Raw genomic sequence first — 17,500 nt, forward strand, 5'->3', positions numbered from 1 at the left:
TGGACAAGAACGAGGTGGCCAACACGCAGCAGATGTGTAAGCGGCCATTTAAGTGTTTGTTCAGGGATTGGCTTCCGTCTCAAAATGGAGGGATACAGGTTCTGGTGTTGGAGGGTGGGGATGGTGGGGGGGGGGGGGGCTTTGGGTCTGAAGGAAGAAAGAAAAAAAAGTCATTGGCACTCTGAAAGCCCTCCTCCTCCCTCAGGGTATTGTTGATAAAGCAAAATGGATAGCAAAAAAGAAAAAAGGAAATGTTTTCCTGCCATTTATCCCCAATTGCCTTGAAGTTCTGCAGCCTTTATCTGTCAAGTCCCTGATTCGCCCTGACAGTTTTTTAAGTATACTTTATATTGCAAGTCACTTTTTGGAGCGGGGAGGGAAGGCTTTTTATTCTATTTTCACGGCCATCTCCTGAGTGTGTGTTTGCTTTTGCCTGGCCGAGGGGGGGTCTGTGGTTTTTAAATGGCTTCCTCCCTCCTGAGCAGTGGGGCCCGGCTGTAAGCTGAGCCTGCTCCTCTCTGCTGACCACCCTGACGAGCCGCGCTCCAGGAATGCCTCACTTTGCTCTCAATGCATCACAAGAATAGTCTTAACTGGGTTCCACTCCAGACCTGGGTTTCAGAGTAGGGCTCCAGGCTTCAGAGGAGACCAGCACCGCAATAAGACTCACATGCACTGTGCGTGTGCGTGTGTGTGTGTGTGTGTGTGTATGCGTGTGTCTTTCAGCCCAACTTGTGACCTGTGACACTAAACTACGAGATCAGTGTAAAGGAACAACATGTAATAGGTAAAGTCATCAAATACAAACTCTTCTACCTCTACATAATATACTACTCCAGGGAACATGTGGTCATATTTCTGGTTGCTTGTCCACAGGTATGAGTGTCCTGCCGGCTGCCTCGACAGCAAAGGGAAGGTGGTTGGAACTGTGCACTATGAGATGGTGAGTGATCTATCATGTTCAGTGGGTTGAATTCAGTGTGCCTGTCTGCTAACTGGTATCACTGAAACTACCCTCAAAGCGGCAGTGTGTGCGCCAATTAGAACTGCAAATAACATTTTGCTTAAATGGGATGTGATTTGTAGCAGTCCAGTATCTGCAGAGCGGGTCTCCATGCTGGGGTCATAGACAACGACGGGGGTTGGCTAGACGTTACCAGGCAAGGAAGGAAGGACTTCTTCATCAAATCCAACAAGAACGGAGTGCAGTCTCTTGGGTATGGACACCTGGAGGAGCTCCTAGATCCTGAAATACTATTTGAAATCTTTTCCTCTTTCAAACTCCGCCCACCTGGCACGCCGGGCAGACTCAAGCAAACTGCTATTTGAAAGGGACAACTAGTTGACCCATATCTGGTCCTAAAATGTCTGAAGTCAGTGATGGATGATCACAGTCTTGGAGAACAACAATGTGAGCTTTTCTCTTTCACAGAAAGTATCAGAGCGCCAATGCCTTCATCGTTGACAGAGTATCAGGTCAGTTTTGGAGTGTCGTCGTCTTTGTCCGTTTCAATCGTATTTATGTCTCACTGGAGTCTTCTTGGTTTGACCTACCGCCTGCGTCTTTCAGTGAAAGCCATCACCTGTGAGACGACAGTAGCTCAGATGTGTTCCTATCAGAAACCTGTCAAGCATTGTCCAAGGTACGACAATGCCCCCCCCCTTCTCTCTCTCTCACCCTCTCTCTCTCCCTTTCTCCCCCTCTCTATCTCCCCCTCTCCCTCTCTCTCTCCCTTTCTCCCTCTCTCTCTCCCTCTCTCTCTCCCTTTCCCTCTCTCTCTCCCTTTCTCCCTCTCTCTCCCTCTCTCTCTCCCTTTCCCCCTCTCTCTCTCCCCCTCTCTCCCTCTCTCTCTCCCTCTCTCTCTCCCTTTTCCCCTCTCTCTCTCTCTCCCTTTCTCCCTTTCCCCCTCTCTCTCTCCCTCTCTCTCTCCCTTTCTCCCTCTCTCTCTCCCTCTCTCTCCCTCTCTCTCTCCCTTTCCCCCTCTCTCTCCCTCTCTCTCTCCCTTTCTCCCTCTCTCTCTCCATCTCCTGTATTCTTCTCTCAGTCTACTGTCAAACCCTCTATTGTGGGTTGATCTTGCCCTGATGTGTTTCAGGTTGTACTGTCCCAGCAACTGTATGGAAGAGAACCCGCACACATCCCGGGTCATCGGCACCAGGATCTATTCAGACGTAAGTCCGGGCCTGTCCTGTCCTGGCCTGGCGGCCCCTCCCATGTCTACCGGTCTGGTTCATATCGGCAGCCTTGCAGTGTGAGATTGTAAAACCAACAGAGACTCAAAACGCCCCCCCCCCCCCTCTCTGTGTCCCCTCCTCTGCCTCGCCCGGCCTGCCCCCCCCCCCTCTCTGTGTCCCCTCCTCTGCCCCCTCCTCCCCCCTCTCTGTGTCCCCTCCTCGACCTCGCCCGGCCTGGCGTTCCCGTCGCGTCATGCAGAGGTCCAGTATCTGCCGCACGGCGGTCCACGCGGGGGTGGTGCGGAACGCGGCGGGCGGCTACATCGACGTGATGCCGGTGGACAAGCGGAGACAGTACATCGCCTCGTACCAAAACGGCATTTTCTCTGAGGGGTACGAGGGGAGGGGCCGGGCTAATCTGGCCGGGGGGGCGGCGTGGGGGGGGGGCGGGCAGCAGCACGCATCAGCGTGGTCGGACCAGCCAGGCCAGGGAGATAGCGCAGGGGGGAATAGTTTATGGGGGATTTCATATAAACAAATATGGAATATATTTCATATAAACAAATATGGAATATATTTCATGATAAGATACGTGAAGAAGGTTAAGTGCAGGGTGGGGCTTCCAAGGGGGGGAAAGATGAATTCCCCTCCTCACTGGGATTGGAATGTCGCTTGAGTTATGGTGTCTGGAGACGGTTCTGTGTGCAGCGCTTCTCTCCAAAGACATTAAGGGCCGAGCTCGCTACCTGCCTCAGACAGGGAAAGTCACATTGAGCCAAATACAGCCTGTGCCAGTGTGACAAGTTACTTTACTTGTACTTGGTCGCAAGCCAGAAGGACAGTACATATATGAACCTTTTCTCTGTCTTTTCTCGCCCTTTCTTTCTTTCTTTTCATCTCCCTCTCACTCTGTCCATGTGTGTGTGTGTGTGTGTGTGTGTGTATTTCAGCGTGGTGGGATGCCTGGCGTGTGTTTGTGTCTGCCTGTCACTTCCGTTTTCACGCCTTTCATATTTTTCTTGGTGGTGGAGCCCGAGCTATCTGCTTGTTTTGAGGAGCTCCGCCCCCCCCTCTGTTTGGCTCCTGTCTGTCATCCCTGTGTCTGTCATCCCTGTGTCTGTCATCCTGTGTCTGTCATCCCTGTGTCTGTCATCCCTGTGTTTGTGCTAGCTTGACGCCGACGTCTCCCTGTGAAACCCAGAGCGAGGTCTGTGTTTGCGTGCATCTGTCAGCCTCCCGTGAGCGCGGCGGGTTCCGTCTCCCAACACGTGCCGCGCCCTAGCTGACCCCCCCCCCCGGCTGACCCTCCCCCCCCCTCTCTCTTGTTCCCCCCCCCCAGCCTCCAGAACCCGCCGGGGGGTAAGGCGTTCCGGGTCTTCGCTGTGATCTGAGCGCTGTGGAGGGTGTCCCGGCCAGACACAGGCAGAGCACTTGGCTGTCAAACGGGAGGTAATCAGGCCCGGCGTCAAACACAACCACCCACATGTTTCTGGGGTTTCAACACACACCAGGCCAAGGGTCGTCTCTGCGGCAACAGAAAGTGAACAAAGAAAACTTGACACAAACAAACGCAGTGCTGGGGGGCGGGGTTTGGGTTGGTACAGTCACATTTAGATGTTGTCTTGTTGGAGAGCGGGGGGATGAGGTATAAACTGTACATATACTTTATAAGTTCACCATTATTATGTTGTACATAGGTGGGTTATGTGTCTATTGTGTTTTACCTTTGTCTTGCCTTTTAAACAAATTGTGATGAAATGTAAAAAGCATACAGTAGATATCAATTTTCATGTTAGCACTTAATAATATGAATCTGTTTTTCTTTTCTGTTTTTAGAGCATGTCATTTTGGACTTGTTCAAGCTAGGCACATGTTACTGGTGCTCTGGAAAAGTGCCTTATCAGATTTTGTGGTTATTTCTTTAAAGAATATAAGTGGAACAAATTATGATGCATTTATTTTTGTACGAGGTTTTATACAGTTATATCAGTATGGTGAGTCAAGGATTGCTGCTATGTTTTGTGTGTGTTATTGTTCCCATAGAGATGTTATGGCTGTGTTAGATCTTTATCAGAGATAGACTCCCTGCCGGTCAGGAAGTGCACAACTGTCCACAACAAAGAATCATACTTTATTCTACAGTCATGTTTTAGCTAGTCTTATCCTGGGTTTTACTAAGAAATGTAATGCTCACAACTGATAAACTTAAGTAAAACTGGTGATGACCTGGTACACACCGGTATGCAGTGGTGCTTGATGGAATCTACAGGCCAAATAAAGAATAACTTGTTATTGTTGTACCTAGTTATTGAACTGTGAAATACAGAGCAATTTCATAAAACACATACATTAGCTACCGAAGGACCCGTATGTAAGGACTTCAATCTCTCCCAACTGCTACAGTATACTGCAGGGACACATCATTAAACATATGGTTCTTGTACACATATCAAATGTTGTAGAGGTGTTATCATGTAATCATGTGTGCTATCAACATCTAAAGCAGAATATACAATTTATATTGAGTTAGATATTTGAAGGAGGATTAAAGTGTTTATTTAAACTGTACCAGCTATCAGCTTTTCATAAAGGTGCTCTCATTATCAGTCATGTAAGTTCATATTTTGTTATGTACAGTACATATATTTCCCTACCTCAATTTGTTAGAGAAAATCAATTCATTTTGCAATAAAAATGCCTATCCCTTTACCGTAAGTCTAATGTCATCTTAAGGGATTCATAATTCCTAAAATGTCCTAATTTTTATTCTTTTTTTCATTCCAGGATATTTTATACGTTGTACAATGTAAACTTGTGAGTGGTGTTTATAGTAATATATTCAATCCCAGGTTAACCAATACATAATGGTGTGTTTGTGTGGCGCTCGGGTCCTACCACTTGGCCTGGACTTCATTTGATATTTCCCTGATGCCTCGTAGGAGGGTGGTTCTCCCCCCCCCCCCACACTCAGACACACACACACACACACACTGTATACAGTACACACAACGCACTCCCCACCCAGCAATAGTTTGTGCTATATTTTCCAGGCAGGGGTCAGTTATACATTTTTCTTCCAAGCTGTTCTTTGTGTGACTTCATTACAATCACTCTACACAACTGCTTTTGGAAACATTCAGCGTGTTACACTCTGGACCAGATCCGGAGGCCACGCCCCTTCACCTCCGTCTCCTCCCTCCATCCTTGTCGGGCTAGCCAACACCATATAGTGCCAAGAAGCACGTATGCAGCTTGCTCGGTCTTGGCAAGAAATGTTGCACGATAATCTCCATCTCATTTCGGTGCTAGCCGTAGACTCCTTACATTTCTCCATCGATGTCAAAAGTCTGTGCTTTTGTTGGCGCAAGACAGAGAGGGCGCCTAACCCCATCCCGTGTGCCATGCTGAAGGATCGCCCTTCTGTGATTTCGACCGGGACCTCCAGCCCTGCAGCGTCAGTTCCCCCTTCCCCCACACCCATCCATCCAGACCCGGGGGGAGGGAGAGAGGGGGGAAGCGTTTCATTTCATCCCCCGGTCCCAGGCCTCAGCAGCAGTCACCCTGAGTCACACTGACCCTTACGCTATATATGCTAGACCACTTAGCACAGGGCAGACAAAGACTGTGTGTGTGTGTGTTTTGTGTGTGTTTGTGTGAGTGTTTGCATGTATGTGTGTGTGTGTGTTTGCATGTGTGTGTGTGTGCGCGCGTGTGCGTGCATGCGTCGGGTACAGTGCTGCTGCTTGAGGTAGATGCGTTCCTGGTCTCCATGTGATCTGCAGTCTGGTGATTCTTAGCCCGGGGAGAGCCCTATGCCCTCTGCTAACCACAATCCACAAACACATGTTCACAGACAGAGGTCTTGGAGATTATACCTACGGACTTGATGTTTGCATTGAACATGCACAGAGAGAGACAGACAGACAGGCAGGCAGGCAGACAGACACAGGCAGGCAGGCAGGCAGGCAGACAGACAGACAGACAGACAGGCAGACAGAGACACAGGGAGGGAGGTATGAGACCAGACAGGGAGGGAGACAGAGACAGACAGACAGGCAGACAGACAGGCAGACAGACAGACAGGCAGGCAGGCAGGCAGACAGAGACACAGGGAGGGAGGAATGAGACCAGACAGGGAGGGAGACAGAGACAGACGTTGCGAGGAGCGAGACAAGGAGACGGCGTGAAGACAGATGGGATTGAGAGACCGGCCCAGAGCCGGCAGGGTCTGCCTGGTGCCACCGGTGCTCTCAGATTGTCGTCTAAAATAACGGAGGCCATTAATAACCGCCTGCCCCCCTCCCCCCCAACCCACCCCCCGGCTGCAGTCTGGGCTAAATGTGGCGCTGCATGGCAGCAGACTGGCAGGCTGCGTCAAACAGAACCAATATACCTGAGGAAAGAGAGGGGGGGGGGTGTTTGTGTGGGGGGTGCTGCCTGTGTAGCAGCTCTATGTGTGTGAACTACTACACACGCCCGTGCGTGTGCGTGCATCGCTGGCCGCTGATCCGCTCTTCATTTACTCACACGTTTGCTTGCGTCGTATGTCGCCTCCCGCCGCCGTTAGGCTTGGACCCCGGTCGATAGGCCGATGGCGTCTGAGGAGCCGTCTGAGGAGCTGTCAGCGCCGGGGCGAAGAGTTATGGCTGCCAGTTTTAACGTCTGTGTTTCTTCTAGTTGTACCTTTACTTTGGCATACGAACTAAACATAAAAGCTTGACAGGGAGTTTTTTTTTCACCCTCATGATCCAAAAATATTACATGCACACTGTACGTGTTTTGCTTCGATGGAATAGCCACTTTGTTGGAGAGAAAAAAAGCCTTTTCCACATTGGCAAAGTGGTGACTCAAAATTTGAGTTATTTTGGTTCTTTATGTACAAACCGTTCATTACCGACTGACTCTACTTTATTACTATAGAAACACTACTTATCTGTTTTACTGGGAATAGGGAACTGCACATGGTTCACTGAGTTTTAAGCAGCTAGGCCTCGTTCGGTCTGATGGGATAAAAAGAGGCAAACAGATCTGTTTGAATAAATCACTTCAGATATGAATTATAATGAACTGATTATTTATCTTCATGCTTCAGGTGGAATTTATGATGCAGTCCTGGGTGTGTGTGTGTGTGTGTGCATATACAGTACGCATGTGTGTGTGTCTGTGCATGTTTGTGTAAGTGTATGCGCATGTTTGTGTGTGTGTGTGTGTGTGTGTGTGTGTGTGTGTGTGTGTGCATGCACATACAGTATGCATGGGTGTGTGTGCTGCTTGCACATGTTGTGTATTTGTACTCTTGTTCTGTAACACCGGTGTTGTTGGTCATGGAAAGACTAACTTCTCCACCTTGAAACACACCACAATGACACAAAAGGCTGCCTGTGACATTTCACCACAGTGGGTTTTCAGCTAGGCTACACCTTGCCCATAAACCACAACAATGGTGCATTCAAAGTGTCTTGTAAATTCAAAATGCGCTGCAGAATGTGTGCATGTGTTGAGGTTACAGAGTTCTTATAGGGGCCATTTACCAAGGTGTTAGCAACAAGAGTGACCTAATACTGTCAGAGCTGGGACTACCCAGGAATTTGTCTTAACATTGTTTTGTTTGTAATGTGAGCCAAAGTGGAAAGCACTAGGGGTGGTGGAAGCAAATTAGAGTCACCTAGTCTCTTCTGTGGTGTGAGTGAGCTTCATGTTGTCAACCTGCTGCACCGTACTATAGTCGAGCAGTTATTGTGGGAGGCTGTCACAGATCAAACGCCTTCCATGCTTTCTATTCCAAGACAAATAAATGAATGTTCGCTGTGTGACTGGGAGAAAGGGTTTCTTTGTTCTGCAAAGACATAAAGATGGCAGAAAGCCTTGCTCCCGAGCTGAAAGATTATTTCCTTTGTGCATAATCAGGTGAGTCTAGCGAGGGATTAAGCACATCTGGAAAGTTAGTCCTCGCAAATGAAATTCAACTCAAACACATATGCGGTGCTAATTGGTTATGTAAATACTGCACATTCAGTAGAGGCACACAATCTTTCTCTCCCTCTCTTTCTCTCTCTCACACACACGCACGCTCGCGCGCATTTATGATGCAGTTCCAGTCATATTTCAAACAGCTTTGAGACCAAGCATGCGCGTCCCCAGCGTCATCGTTCCCCGTTTGCTGGCTTTAGGCCCCGAGGCCCCGGAGCACACCACGCATACCTGCTCCTCGGCAGCCGCATTGAAACCAACGCGGCACTTTCCAAACGGACGCCAGCGAGGCCACCGTGTGCGCTGGATGCAGATGTGCGCCACATGTAAAGCCTTCTTAAAACAAGCAAAGAGGAATAGCAAAGGCCCAGCGTACAGTAACAGGCTCGGAGCAGAGGCCAGCGCAGGGGTGTCAGCTCAGATAGCTCTGCCTGAGGAAGCCCAGCTCATATTGTAGCGAAAGCAATCATTTTCTACTTGACAGGCTGAGGGGCCGTTGATGAGATAGTCCTCATCTGCAGACTCAAAGCTCCCTTAAAGGAGAATGCTCTTTTTTGACAACCTGGACCTTATTTACGGCATATTATAAGACGTTTGACTCACGTTTGACATAACTTTGGTGTAATTCGGAGGCCTGTCGAAGAAATTTAAAGTCCAGCGCGAGCCGGTATATCCATGTAATGGCGGCGGACGGGGCACCGAGAATGCAGCTTCTAAAAAATGTATTTTCTGCCACGAACGGTTGTTTTCATCAATCTATTTTTATGAATCGCTAGTTGTGCTTCCATAGGGCGAGGGCTTGTTGTGGTTTTCACATGCCTCTGTAATATGATCTTTAAACGTCTTTAGAAACGTCTTTAGAAACGAAATAAAGCTTCCCCACATGCTCCAGCACGACTGGCTATTCTCCGTCTGTAGGCTACACTTGTGGCTCACATTCTCTACTCTACGATCGGCTTGTTGGTGCCTGGAATATTGTGTGCAATATGGCTGAATATTTATCAGATTTTAAGGATATAGAAGATGACTTAGAATATGATGGAAGCCGATCGTAGCGTAGAGAATGTGAGCAGCAAGTGTAGCCTACAGACGGAGAATAGCCAGTCTGCACGCTGTGTGCATGTGTGCTGGAGCAAGTGGGGAAGCTATTTCGTTTCTTAAGACGTTTCTAAAGATCATATTACAGAGGCATGTGAAAACCACAAGCCCTCGCTCTATGGAAGCACAACTAGCGATTCATAAAAATAGATTGATGAAAACAACCGTTTCGCGGCAGAAAATAGATTTTTTAGAAGCTGCATTCTGGGTGCCCCATCCGCCACCATTACATGGATATACTTGGCTCACGCTGGATTTTAAATTTCTTCTACAGGCCTCCAAATTACACCAAAGTTATCTCGGTGAGTCAAACGTCTTATAATATGCCGTAAATAAGGTCCAGGTTGTCGAAAAAGAGCATTCTCCTTTAAGGAATCCAGATATACGAGGAACATCAGATCCATTACTGTTAAGAATTATGCAGAATTAGAGAGACGAATGTCCGAACAGGAATATTTACATTTTCTTCAACCCACATCATAGTTATCACCACTCTGTTTGTCTTAGCCTACTATTAGTGGTTCTGTTTGTGAAAATGAAATAATCAACAATAAAACTAATACAACTTAGAAACAAGTCTTCTTTCACATCTGTTCTAAATAATAATCCCACTCTACTATTAGAAATGTCAATAGACCTAAGATAACAAATTAATCTTTAAACTGCTAATTAGCTACGCGGCTACATCAAATCGGTTAGCTACCCCAACTATCAAATAATAGCCTAATATACTGTTAGAAGATTGCAGATTCGAATTGCCAACACTAAACGAACTATTTATGTCATTACATTTAGGCTACTTACTTTTTGCTGCACACATAACTAACTTTAATAAACAAACGTAGTGCAAGGAATGACATCTCGATTGCTGGACTACATGCAATCTAACACGAATGAGTTCTGTGAGACTAGCACATAATACTGGCGGCCTACCACTAGGTGGCCAAACAGCTGCCTTACTAAAAGTCCAAGTCCTATTGGAAAATATGGCTGATTTACTGGCATTTTGTACAATTACATCTCCATTACAGTGAGTGGCGGAGTAGAATGGGAGCGTCTGGGGGCGGAGCCCCGCGTGCGCTTCCAGTCAGATCGCCGACTGGGATTGTAGGTCACTGGAGATACAAGTTGGCGTCCGACCGCGGAGACAAGAGTTAGGGATCAGGAAGGAAACGGCTCCATCTTCAAAAGAAGCCAGCGTCTATCCGACTGGGGGGGTGCATAACTAACATCTTGTTTGCAAAGGGAAGAAAAATAAATGCTGAGTAAGAAATAGGACTGAGCATGAAAGCCCTGGCAACACTGGCGCCGGAACTAGGGGACACTAGGACCTTGTGTCCCCCCACTTTCAATGAAAAAGTGCCCCCGGACTTTTCAATGGAATATTTATATTGCAGTAGACTAAATGTTTTTGCGCGAGAATGTGAACTCGGGTATTGGTAGCCCAATAACGATCTGGCCTGTCAGTGTCACCTTTTGCTATCATGAGAACCGTGTAGCCTTTCTCCTGGCGAGTGCTAGAAAATTATGCATTGGGCTCGGAAACACGTCAACCCGATGTGACTCCAGACGAGGATGCGCTCATTGCGCTGTCGGCTGTCGCTCCGGCTATCTGGAGGAGCGACAGCGCAATAGCGCATCCTCCTCTGTCTGGAGTCACCGGGGCTCATACAGCTACAGCGCTACGTTACTTGAACAGATTTATGTGTGCACGTAAAACACTTCCTCGGGTTTCTACACCGAGGCTAGGCTAGCCTATAGGCTAATAAATCAACAGTAAAGACTTTAATATGGAATAAAAATGTTTTTGCTTCAATGTGTGTGTGTGTGTTGCTCATCCCCAGCAAACACGCAACGTCAGGGAGATCATGTCTTAACGTCCGCCGGTCCAGAACCCCATTTGTACGTCTGCTGGACCCCTCAATATTCAAACGTCTGGCTTGGAACCAAGACGTCTGTGGACGTGCAGAACGGGTTCAATATCTGAACGTCTAAAAAAACCTTTCATTCTGGCTCCTAATTGGTCTTTGGAAGTCCGAAAAAGACATCTAAAAGACGTCTTTTAGACGTGTCTTTGCTCAGTGGGTCGCGTTATCCACTGCAGTTTGCCACCGCAACACCACTGCGTGTGTGTGCATGATGCAGCCAACGGAGAAAAAGCCTACTTTTCGAGAAGCTGATCCAGTTACCAGCCTACAGCTACACCAGGTAAGACGGTGGTTGCACTAGCCGGTGCCATAAAACACTTTTGTTTCACTGCCGCTAACATCCATGGTGCTTCCGCCGCTGTGCAGTTGGCAAGGGGGTAGATGACGCCTTTTTTCAGCAACTGCTGTTCAAAATACATTCCCGCAGCTATGCAAACTGCCGCATAAAAACTCACCAAAATGCAGGAAACGAGGTGTCTGACGGTCAAAAAGTCCTGGGGGAGGACCCCCAGACACCCTCTAAATACTGCCCTCCCATGTGTCATTCCTTCCGCCGCCGTTGACTGGCAAGACAACAAGGTCTAATGCGAGTAGCTGCATATCGTGCACAAACAATACGGCCTCGCATGATAGATAGCCTACCGTACACACTCCTTTGCAGTCATATAAATGGGAGAGTAAGTTTAGAGAGAAACTTGGAGCAGGGCCTAGAAGGCCCGGGCGCCGTGAAGGGAGAGCATGGTGAGCCGAATAAAGAATAGAGATCCTGGTTAAACGAAATCAAAGTGCCTCAAAATAATCAAGTTGGTTTTGAACTTTTAGCTGGGGTCAGCAGAAGTCTCTTCGGGCTGCGGCTGTATGCTCCGGTATAAAGACTCCTGACCAGGGGAACCGATCCCACACGCACGAGCACACACGCGCACGCACACACGCACACCTCAGTGACAAAACCCTATCCAATCCCTGCCCGGGTGTATTTATATTTGGGATCATGGTCAGGGTGCATGGAGTGCAGCGTAAAGACCCGCGACGAATCAGCAGGTACTGATGGGGTCGCATAATCATGGAGGGGGGGCCGTCCCCGTGCCCTGACGTCATCGCTGACCTTTCTGTGTTTACAGAAGAGGTTTGATTTCGCCCTCTTTTTCCATGTTCACACACGGGCCGTTGTTGGAGCGGACCAGGGAGGGTAAAAGAGTGGCTTTGTCCGCGCCGGGATGGCCAGCGCTGGAGCCCGTGCGCCAGTGCCAAACGTGGGGAGGAGGGCCCACAAGCCGCGGCCATTGAGGAAAGCACAGCCCTCACCTGTTTTATATTAAGCCTGTCAGATTAAATAAGGAAACCAATAACCTGCCGTTCTGTAGGTGCGCGGCTGCGAGCCAAAATTCTTCCCTCTCGTCTGTTGCACCGTAGAGGGATATGGGGAGCAGGTAGCTATGGATCTCTGGTCGAGGGACAGGCATCGACGAAGGAGATCCTATCTGCCGATACCGCCGCGCCATTGATCAAGATGAGTATGGGAGAGTTGGTGAACTTGAGCACACCCGTGTGCTGGTGTCCCCCGGGCGTGTGAGGTCGTCCTTGAGTTACTTGTTGAAAATCAATACGTCATCAGATTGATCAACGTCCCGTGTACCACCCCTCTTGCCCCTGCCCTGAATGTGAGTTAATTGCTTGGTTGATTAATTGATCACCATCATCTATTGCCGACACCCTCCGGAGTCTTCTGTATTGAGTGGGATGAACTTGACACGATAATGAGCCTTTGTGTTGTGAACTGAGCACGATTTCAATTACCGAGAGAATCTCAAGTGTCCTCATAGTGAAGGCCACCAGGTAGCTTTCTGGTGACATTAGTTAACCCGTTACCCACTGGGTTTGACCACCCAATTTGAATCTGGGGTCTTCTCCCTGCTACTGCCGCTTGACCGAGAGACGCAAAGGGTAATGTCTCCCTCTGCAGGACAATTATTTTAGCCTAAACACTGCCCATCTCTTCCGTCTCTATGTTCCCTGAGCAACTAGCGAACAGTAGCCTAGAAAAAATGAATATTGTTTATGAAATGTCATTGTCATCGTCGTGATCATGTGTCCACAGCTCTCCAGGATCACTTCTCTCTCTCATGTGAACAATGTCCTTCTGATGAGGAAGACCGGCTCTGTCGTGGGCCAACAACTGGACAGCCTGGAGGCCGTGGTGGAGAGGAAGGATGAGGGACAAACTGAAGTCCATCCTGGACAACTCCTCCCATCCCTTCTATGGCGAGCTGTAGCAGATGGGAGCACTTTCAGCCACAGGCTCATCCCACCCAGGTGCGAAACAGAGCAGTCCAGACTGTATAACAGTGCCTGAGCCTTCCTGAGTGTTGTGAAGGTGTGGCCGTTACAGGGGGGGGGGGAGTGGAACTGAGTACTGAGGGCCCCAGTAGGGAGAGGGCCCTTGAAAATCCAGGAGTTTGTTAGGATTGACAGGGGTGCCAAGCCTCTCGCATAGAGTGGGGGGTTGGCGCGCGAGAGAGCCGTCGGAGGGGGGGGGGGGGGTTCTAGAAGTTAGTAGAACTATCTCCATCCATCTATCCGTTTCTCACTTGCTTAACTCTCACCAATCTTTCCGTATGAGTGAGACTGTTACTGTATAAAGCCCCAGTTATGAAGCAAGATCCCCCAGTGCTCACACACGCACACACACACACACGACTGTGCTCCTCAAACAGTCAGTTGCTCTGGTAAAGTAGCCTATCTCACTGTTCTCCCTATCTCACTGTAGGAGGGCCTCGAACCACGCTTTGAACCCATATGAACCACGCTTTGAACCCATATGAACCACGCTTTGAACCCATATGGAGTAAATCACAAAAATGACACTGTGGGCTCCTCTGAGACCCGCTCTGCCGTACACCGCAGGCAGGCGGGGCAACAACATCCATCCGCCATGTCACGCCCTGCCACACCCTGCCATACCGAGGACCCAGAGAGCTGCCCGTCTCGTTCAGACTGAGAGCTGGGTCTGTGGCTTCGTCTTTTTCCTCCTTCTCTATTCGTCCCAGCGGTTTCTCCTGAAGGCATTGACATTTAATCACACTCAAGAACCACTGTGCCTATTAACATATCAGGCTCATGTGGGATGCTTTAGAAGCCTTGGCACAGAAACCCCTAGCAGGACATTACCATAACTCTGCCCTCCCCGCCCCTCTCTCTCCCCCTCCCTCCTCCCCCTCTCCCCCTCTCTCTCCCTCTCTCTCTCTTTCTCTCCCCCTCTCTCTCCCTCTCTTTCTCTCTTTCTCTCTCTCCCCCTCTCTCTTCCCTCTCCCCCCTCTTTCTCTCTCCCCTCTCCCCCCTCTTTCTCACACCCCTCTCTCTCTCTCCCCCCAAACCTCATGTGTAAGTGCTTACAAGGCAAACAGCTAAACATTGAGAATCTCTCGCTCTCTCTTTCTCTCATCTCTCTCCCTCCCACCACTCTCTCTATTTGGAATGTGTTAATTATTCAGCTGTTGTGCTCTTGAACGTTTGCCAGCTAGAATGTGGTGGAAGTGGACCTCACCGCTCGCTCTTTGGGGCAGTTTCAATATTTCACCAATACATGAAACCCTTTGCTCATTGGCCTGTTTGCCCGTGTTCCGTGGCTCTCACAGCAAAGCTGACCGCGACTGCGGCTTGGGATTTCTATGAGGGCAACTCTGTCTTAACAGTATTAATCATCATGGGTATGGTGTGACTCAGATCCTTGATGCGGAACACCTATGAAAAATGTTCATGATTATGAGGTCAATAGCTGATAAATTGCCAGATTGGGGGAGAGTTTCATTTCCTCCACCTCAGCAGAAAATGTGTTAGTTGCTTGGTGTGGTGACCTTGGTGAAGGTCTTTTTGCTCCCTTCTCTCTCTCTTCCTGACCCCCAGTGGCAGGCGCCCATGTATGACAGGGCCATATGTTGGACTTGAGGACCTACAGTACCTGAAACCTGAAATAAATAGAAACCCACTTGGTACAGTAGCTGTCGTTGCATTCAGTCCTTTTCACCCACAGAAAAGTGGGACAGTTCTTGTGAACTGACAATAATGTCATATCTAAGCAAATGAAACGGCTTTGCTGCGTTTGTTGATAGAACACAACACGCTTGGAGATTGTGAATGAGCATGCTGTAAAAAGAGAATGCTGAAGACAAAACAGCTTTGACAAGTCTGAAATTTGAGGCCACATCCTGGAGAGACATGATGACTCTTAAACTCAAAGCTGCTTGTTGGTAGGGGAGCTCCTCTCTCTGCTCTGAACATGGTGAGTACAACTGAGAACATGGCCATTGTGTTTTACCTCCACACGGAATGGCTGACACTTGACAAATAACAGTGCTCAAAAGTGTCAATCATCTGCAGTGAATAAAGCCCCTTATTCTCTGGTGGAAAATAGCTTTTTCTGTACACATTTCTGGGAGAAATAAATAAATTATTTTGAGCAATGGGGGGCATTGTGCTACAATGTCGGACCGGTTGAAATGCTGTCCATTTATAGCAGAAAATGCTGTCCATTTATAGCAGAAAATCTATTTTGTGAAACCATAAGTTTTCAATTTTGTGAATTTCTATTAAGTTATCCACTAGTGTTTGAGCCCAGATGTAAAACTGAAAAGAGAATAGGTGGAAGTGGAAAATGTGTGTATAGACATACAAGTCTTACTTTTCCTTCAATCAAACTTTACATAACCTTTGTTACATGAGCCCTCTCTCTTCCTACATTGCAATCAGCGTACAGTAAGCAATGAAACATAAGCACACTCTCATATCAATGTACCTATCAATGTACCTGAGCCATCTGCTGGATTAATTCTCTGGCATTCTCTCTCCACAATCACACCACCAACACAACATGCTCCCTCCTCCCATCAGGATGACAGGGTTTAGAGTTACTGGGTGGGGATAACCATGTAGCATCTGTGTTTAGTTCTCTTTGATAATAGTCTACAGAGTTGTATGTGTGGCCTTGGTTTTGTTGTTTGTGTGGTGTCTGGTTTGCACATTTGAGCTCTAATCCTGCTTTATTATGCAACAAAACTGTCTTCAGCACAAGGCTGTCTAATAATGACAGAACAGGTTGCTCACACACATGCAAGCTGAAATTGTCTCTCTTTATTATTGGGCCGCCCCGTGAAATGTATGGAAATCATATTCATCCTCTGTCAGGTAATAACCAAAACAAAAAGTACAAAGTGTAATGCATTTAGTCCGAACACCAGGCAATGTTCAGACTGTTCATTAGCATTTTGCATTCATTTGAACCTGCTTGTAAGGACAGATCAGGGTGTTCATGTTTGGATGATCTGAAAAACCAGAAATAAAAAATAAAAGTAAAGTGAATGAGCAATAAGCCACATATCCAGGGTTGCCTATTTGCAAGCAGTGCAGGTAACAGAGTGGGTTGAATTCATGAGTTCTGGTTCTTTATCTGTCTGATCTGCCCGTTGGTCTCAGGATGGACTGTGAAAGTTTTATTTTTTATTTTTTATCACCTATCTTCGTATAAATTAATATGAATAATTGATAGGGCCCCTATAGATACGATTAGGCCACGCCCCATTTAATAGCCTACTCACCTTTTTGAAGATGTATATTCTGTTTATCACTGAACAGCCTAGTCCAAGTAACGTAGGCTGAGCGCACTGACATAGTCCTAAACCTTAAACCACGTTGCCCCCTGCCGAACCAGGATGGTGTGATCCAGGAAGCGCTCCTCTCAGCTGAATCAAATCAGCTGACGAATGGTATCTCCCTGCTCCCGGATGGACCACTCCGCCGGAGCCGGGCGCCCGAGCGCTGACTCTGGAGCAGGTTGCCAGCGGTCGATCGTGCTGGATGTTGGACTGACTCGGAGGAGACTTCGGGGCCGAAACGGAGGTTACTTTTCCGGGCAGTAACGGAGAGCGCTGACCATGGCCTCTAACTTCAACGATATAGTGAAACAGGGATACGTGAGGATACGGAGTAAGAAACTGGGGGTGAGTGGCACTTGCTGTAGGAGCTCACTGCTGCTCAGTGCGATTTGCGGGCAGTGCTCTAACCATCAGGGGAGCTGGGTACGAGGCTTTGATTGCTCCATAGGCAGCTGTCCTACTGTGCGCTCTAGAGGAGGAAAAACGCTGAAGAACTTGATTAACTTTCCTCTAATGGCTGCAATTCGCTTAATTTTGTTAAGGAAACGCAGAAAATAATGTATGCACATTGTAGCCTGTGCTCTTAAGACGCATTAATGCAATATTAAAATGTTTTCCTACGTCATTGCCATTAGGCTATATTAATACCACACTGTGGGTTCTATTTAGACACTTACAGTA

The 17,500-nt window shown here is 48.0% G+C and overlaps 2 protein-coding genes across 2 annotated transcripts in view; both read left to right on the forward strand.

The window, feature by feature from the left end:
* crispld1a (cysteine-rich secretory protein LCCL domain containing 1a) overlaps positions 1-3,662 on the forward strand; it is a gene marked incomplete at its 5' end in the record, with an annotated part of 14,173 nt that extends 10,511 nt beyond the window's left edge. Inside the window, 9 exons of the mRNA XM_084456587.1 lie at positions 1-36; positions 727-787; positions 877-943; positions 1,087-1,217; positions 1,433-1,476; positions 1,571-1,643; positions 2,097-2,172; positions 2,435-2,568; positions 3,515-3,662. The exon at positions 1-36 is cut by the window's left edge and continues 168 nt beyond it. Coding sequence (XP_084312713.1) covers positions 1-36; positions 727-787; positions 877-943; positions 1,087-1,217; positions 1,433-1,476; positions 1,571-1,643; positions 2,097-2,172; positions 2,435-2,568; positions 3,515-3,566 — 674 coding nt within the window. The 3' untranslated portion in view covers positions 3,567-3,662. The remainder of the gene's footprint in view (positions 37-726; positions 788-876; positions 944-1,086; positions 1,218-1,432; positions 1,477-1,570; positions 1,644-2,096; positions 2,173-2,434; positions 2,569-3,514) is intronic.
* A 13,436-nt stretch (positions 3,663-17,098) lies between these two features.
* The window catches only part of dok6 (docking protein 6), a gene marked incomplete at both ends in the record, with an annotated part of 70,469 nt that continues 70,067 nt past the window's right edge, over positions 17,099-17,500 (forward strand). The window contains one exon of the mRNA XM_084461483.1: positions 17,099-17,164. Coding sequence (XP_084317609.1) covers positions 17,099-17,164 — 66 coding nt within the window. The remainder of the gene's footprint in view (positions 17,165-17,500) is intronic.

This window comes from Borostomias antarcticus (assembly GCF_949987555.1).
Source record: "Borostomias antarcticus genome assembly, chromosome: 2".
NCBI classification, from domain to species: domain Eukaryota; kingdom Metazoa; phylum Chordata; class Actinopteri; order Stomiiformes; family Stomiidae; genus Borostomias; species Borostomias antarcticus.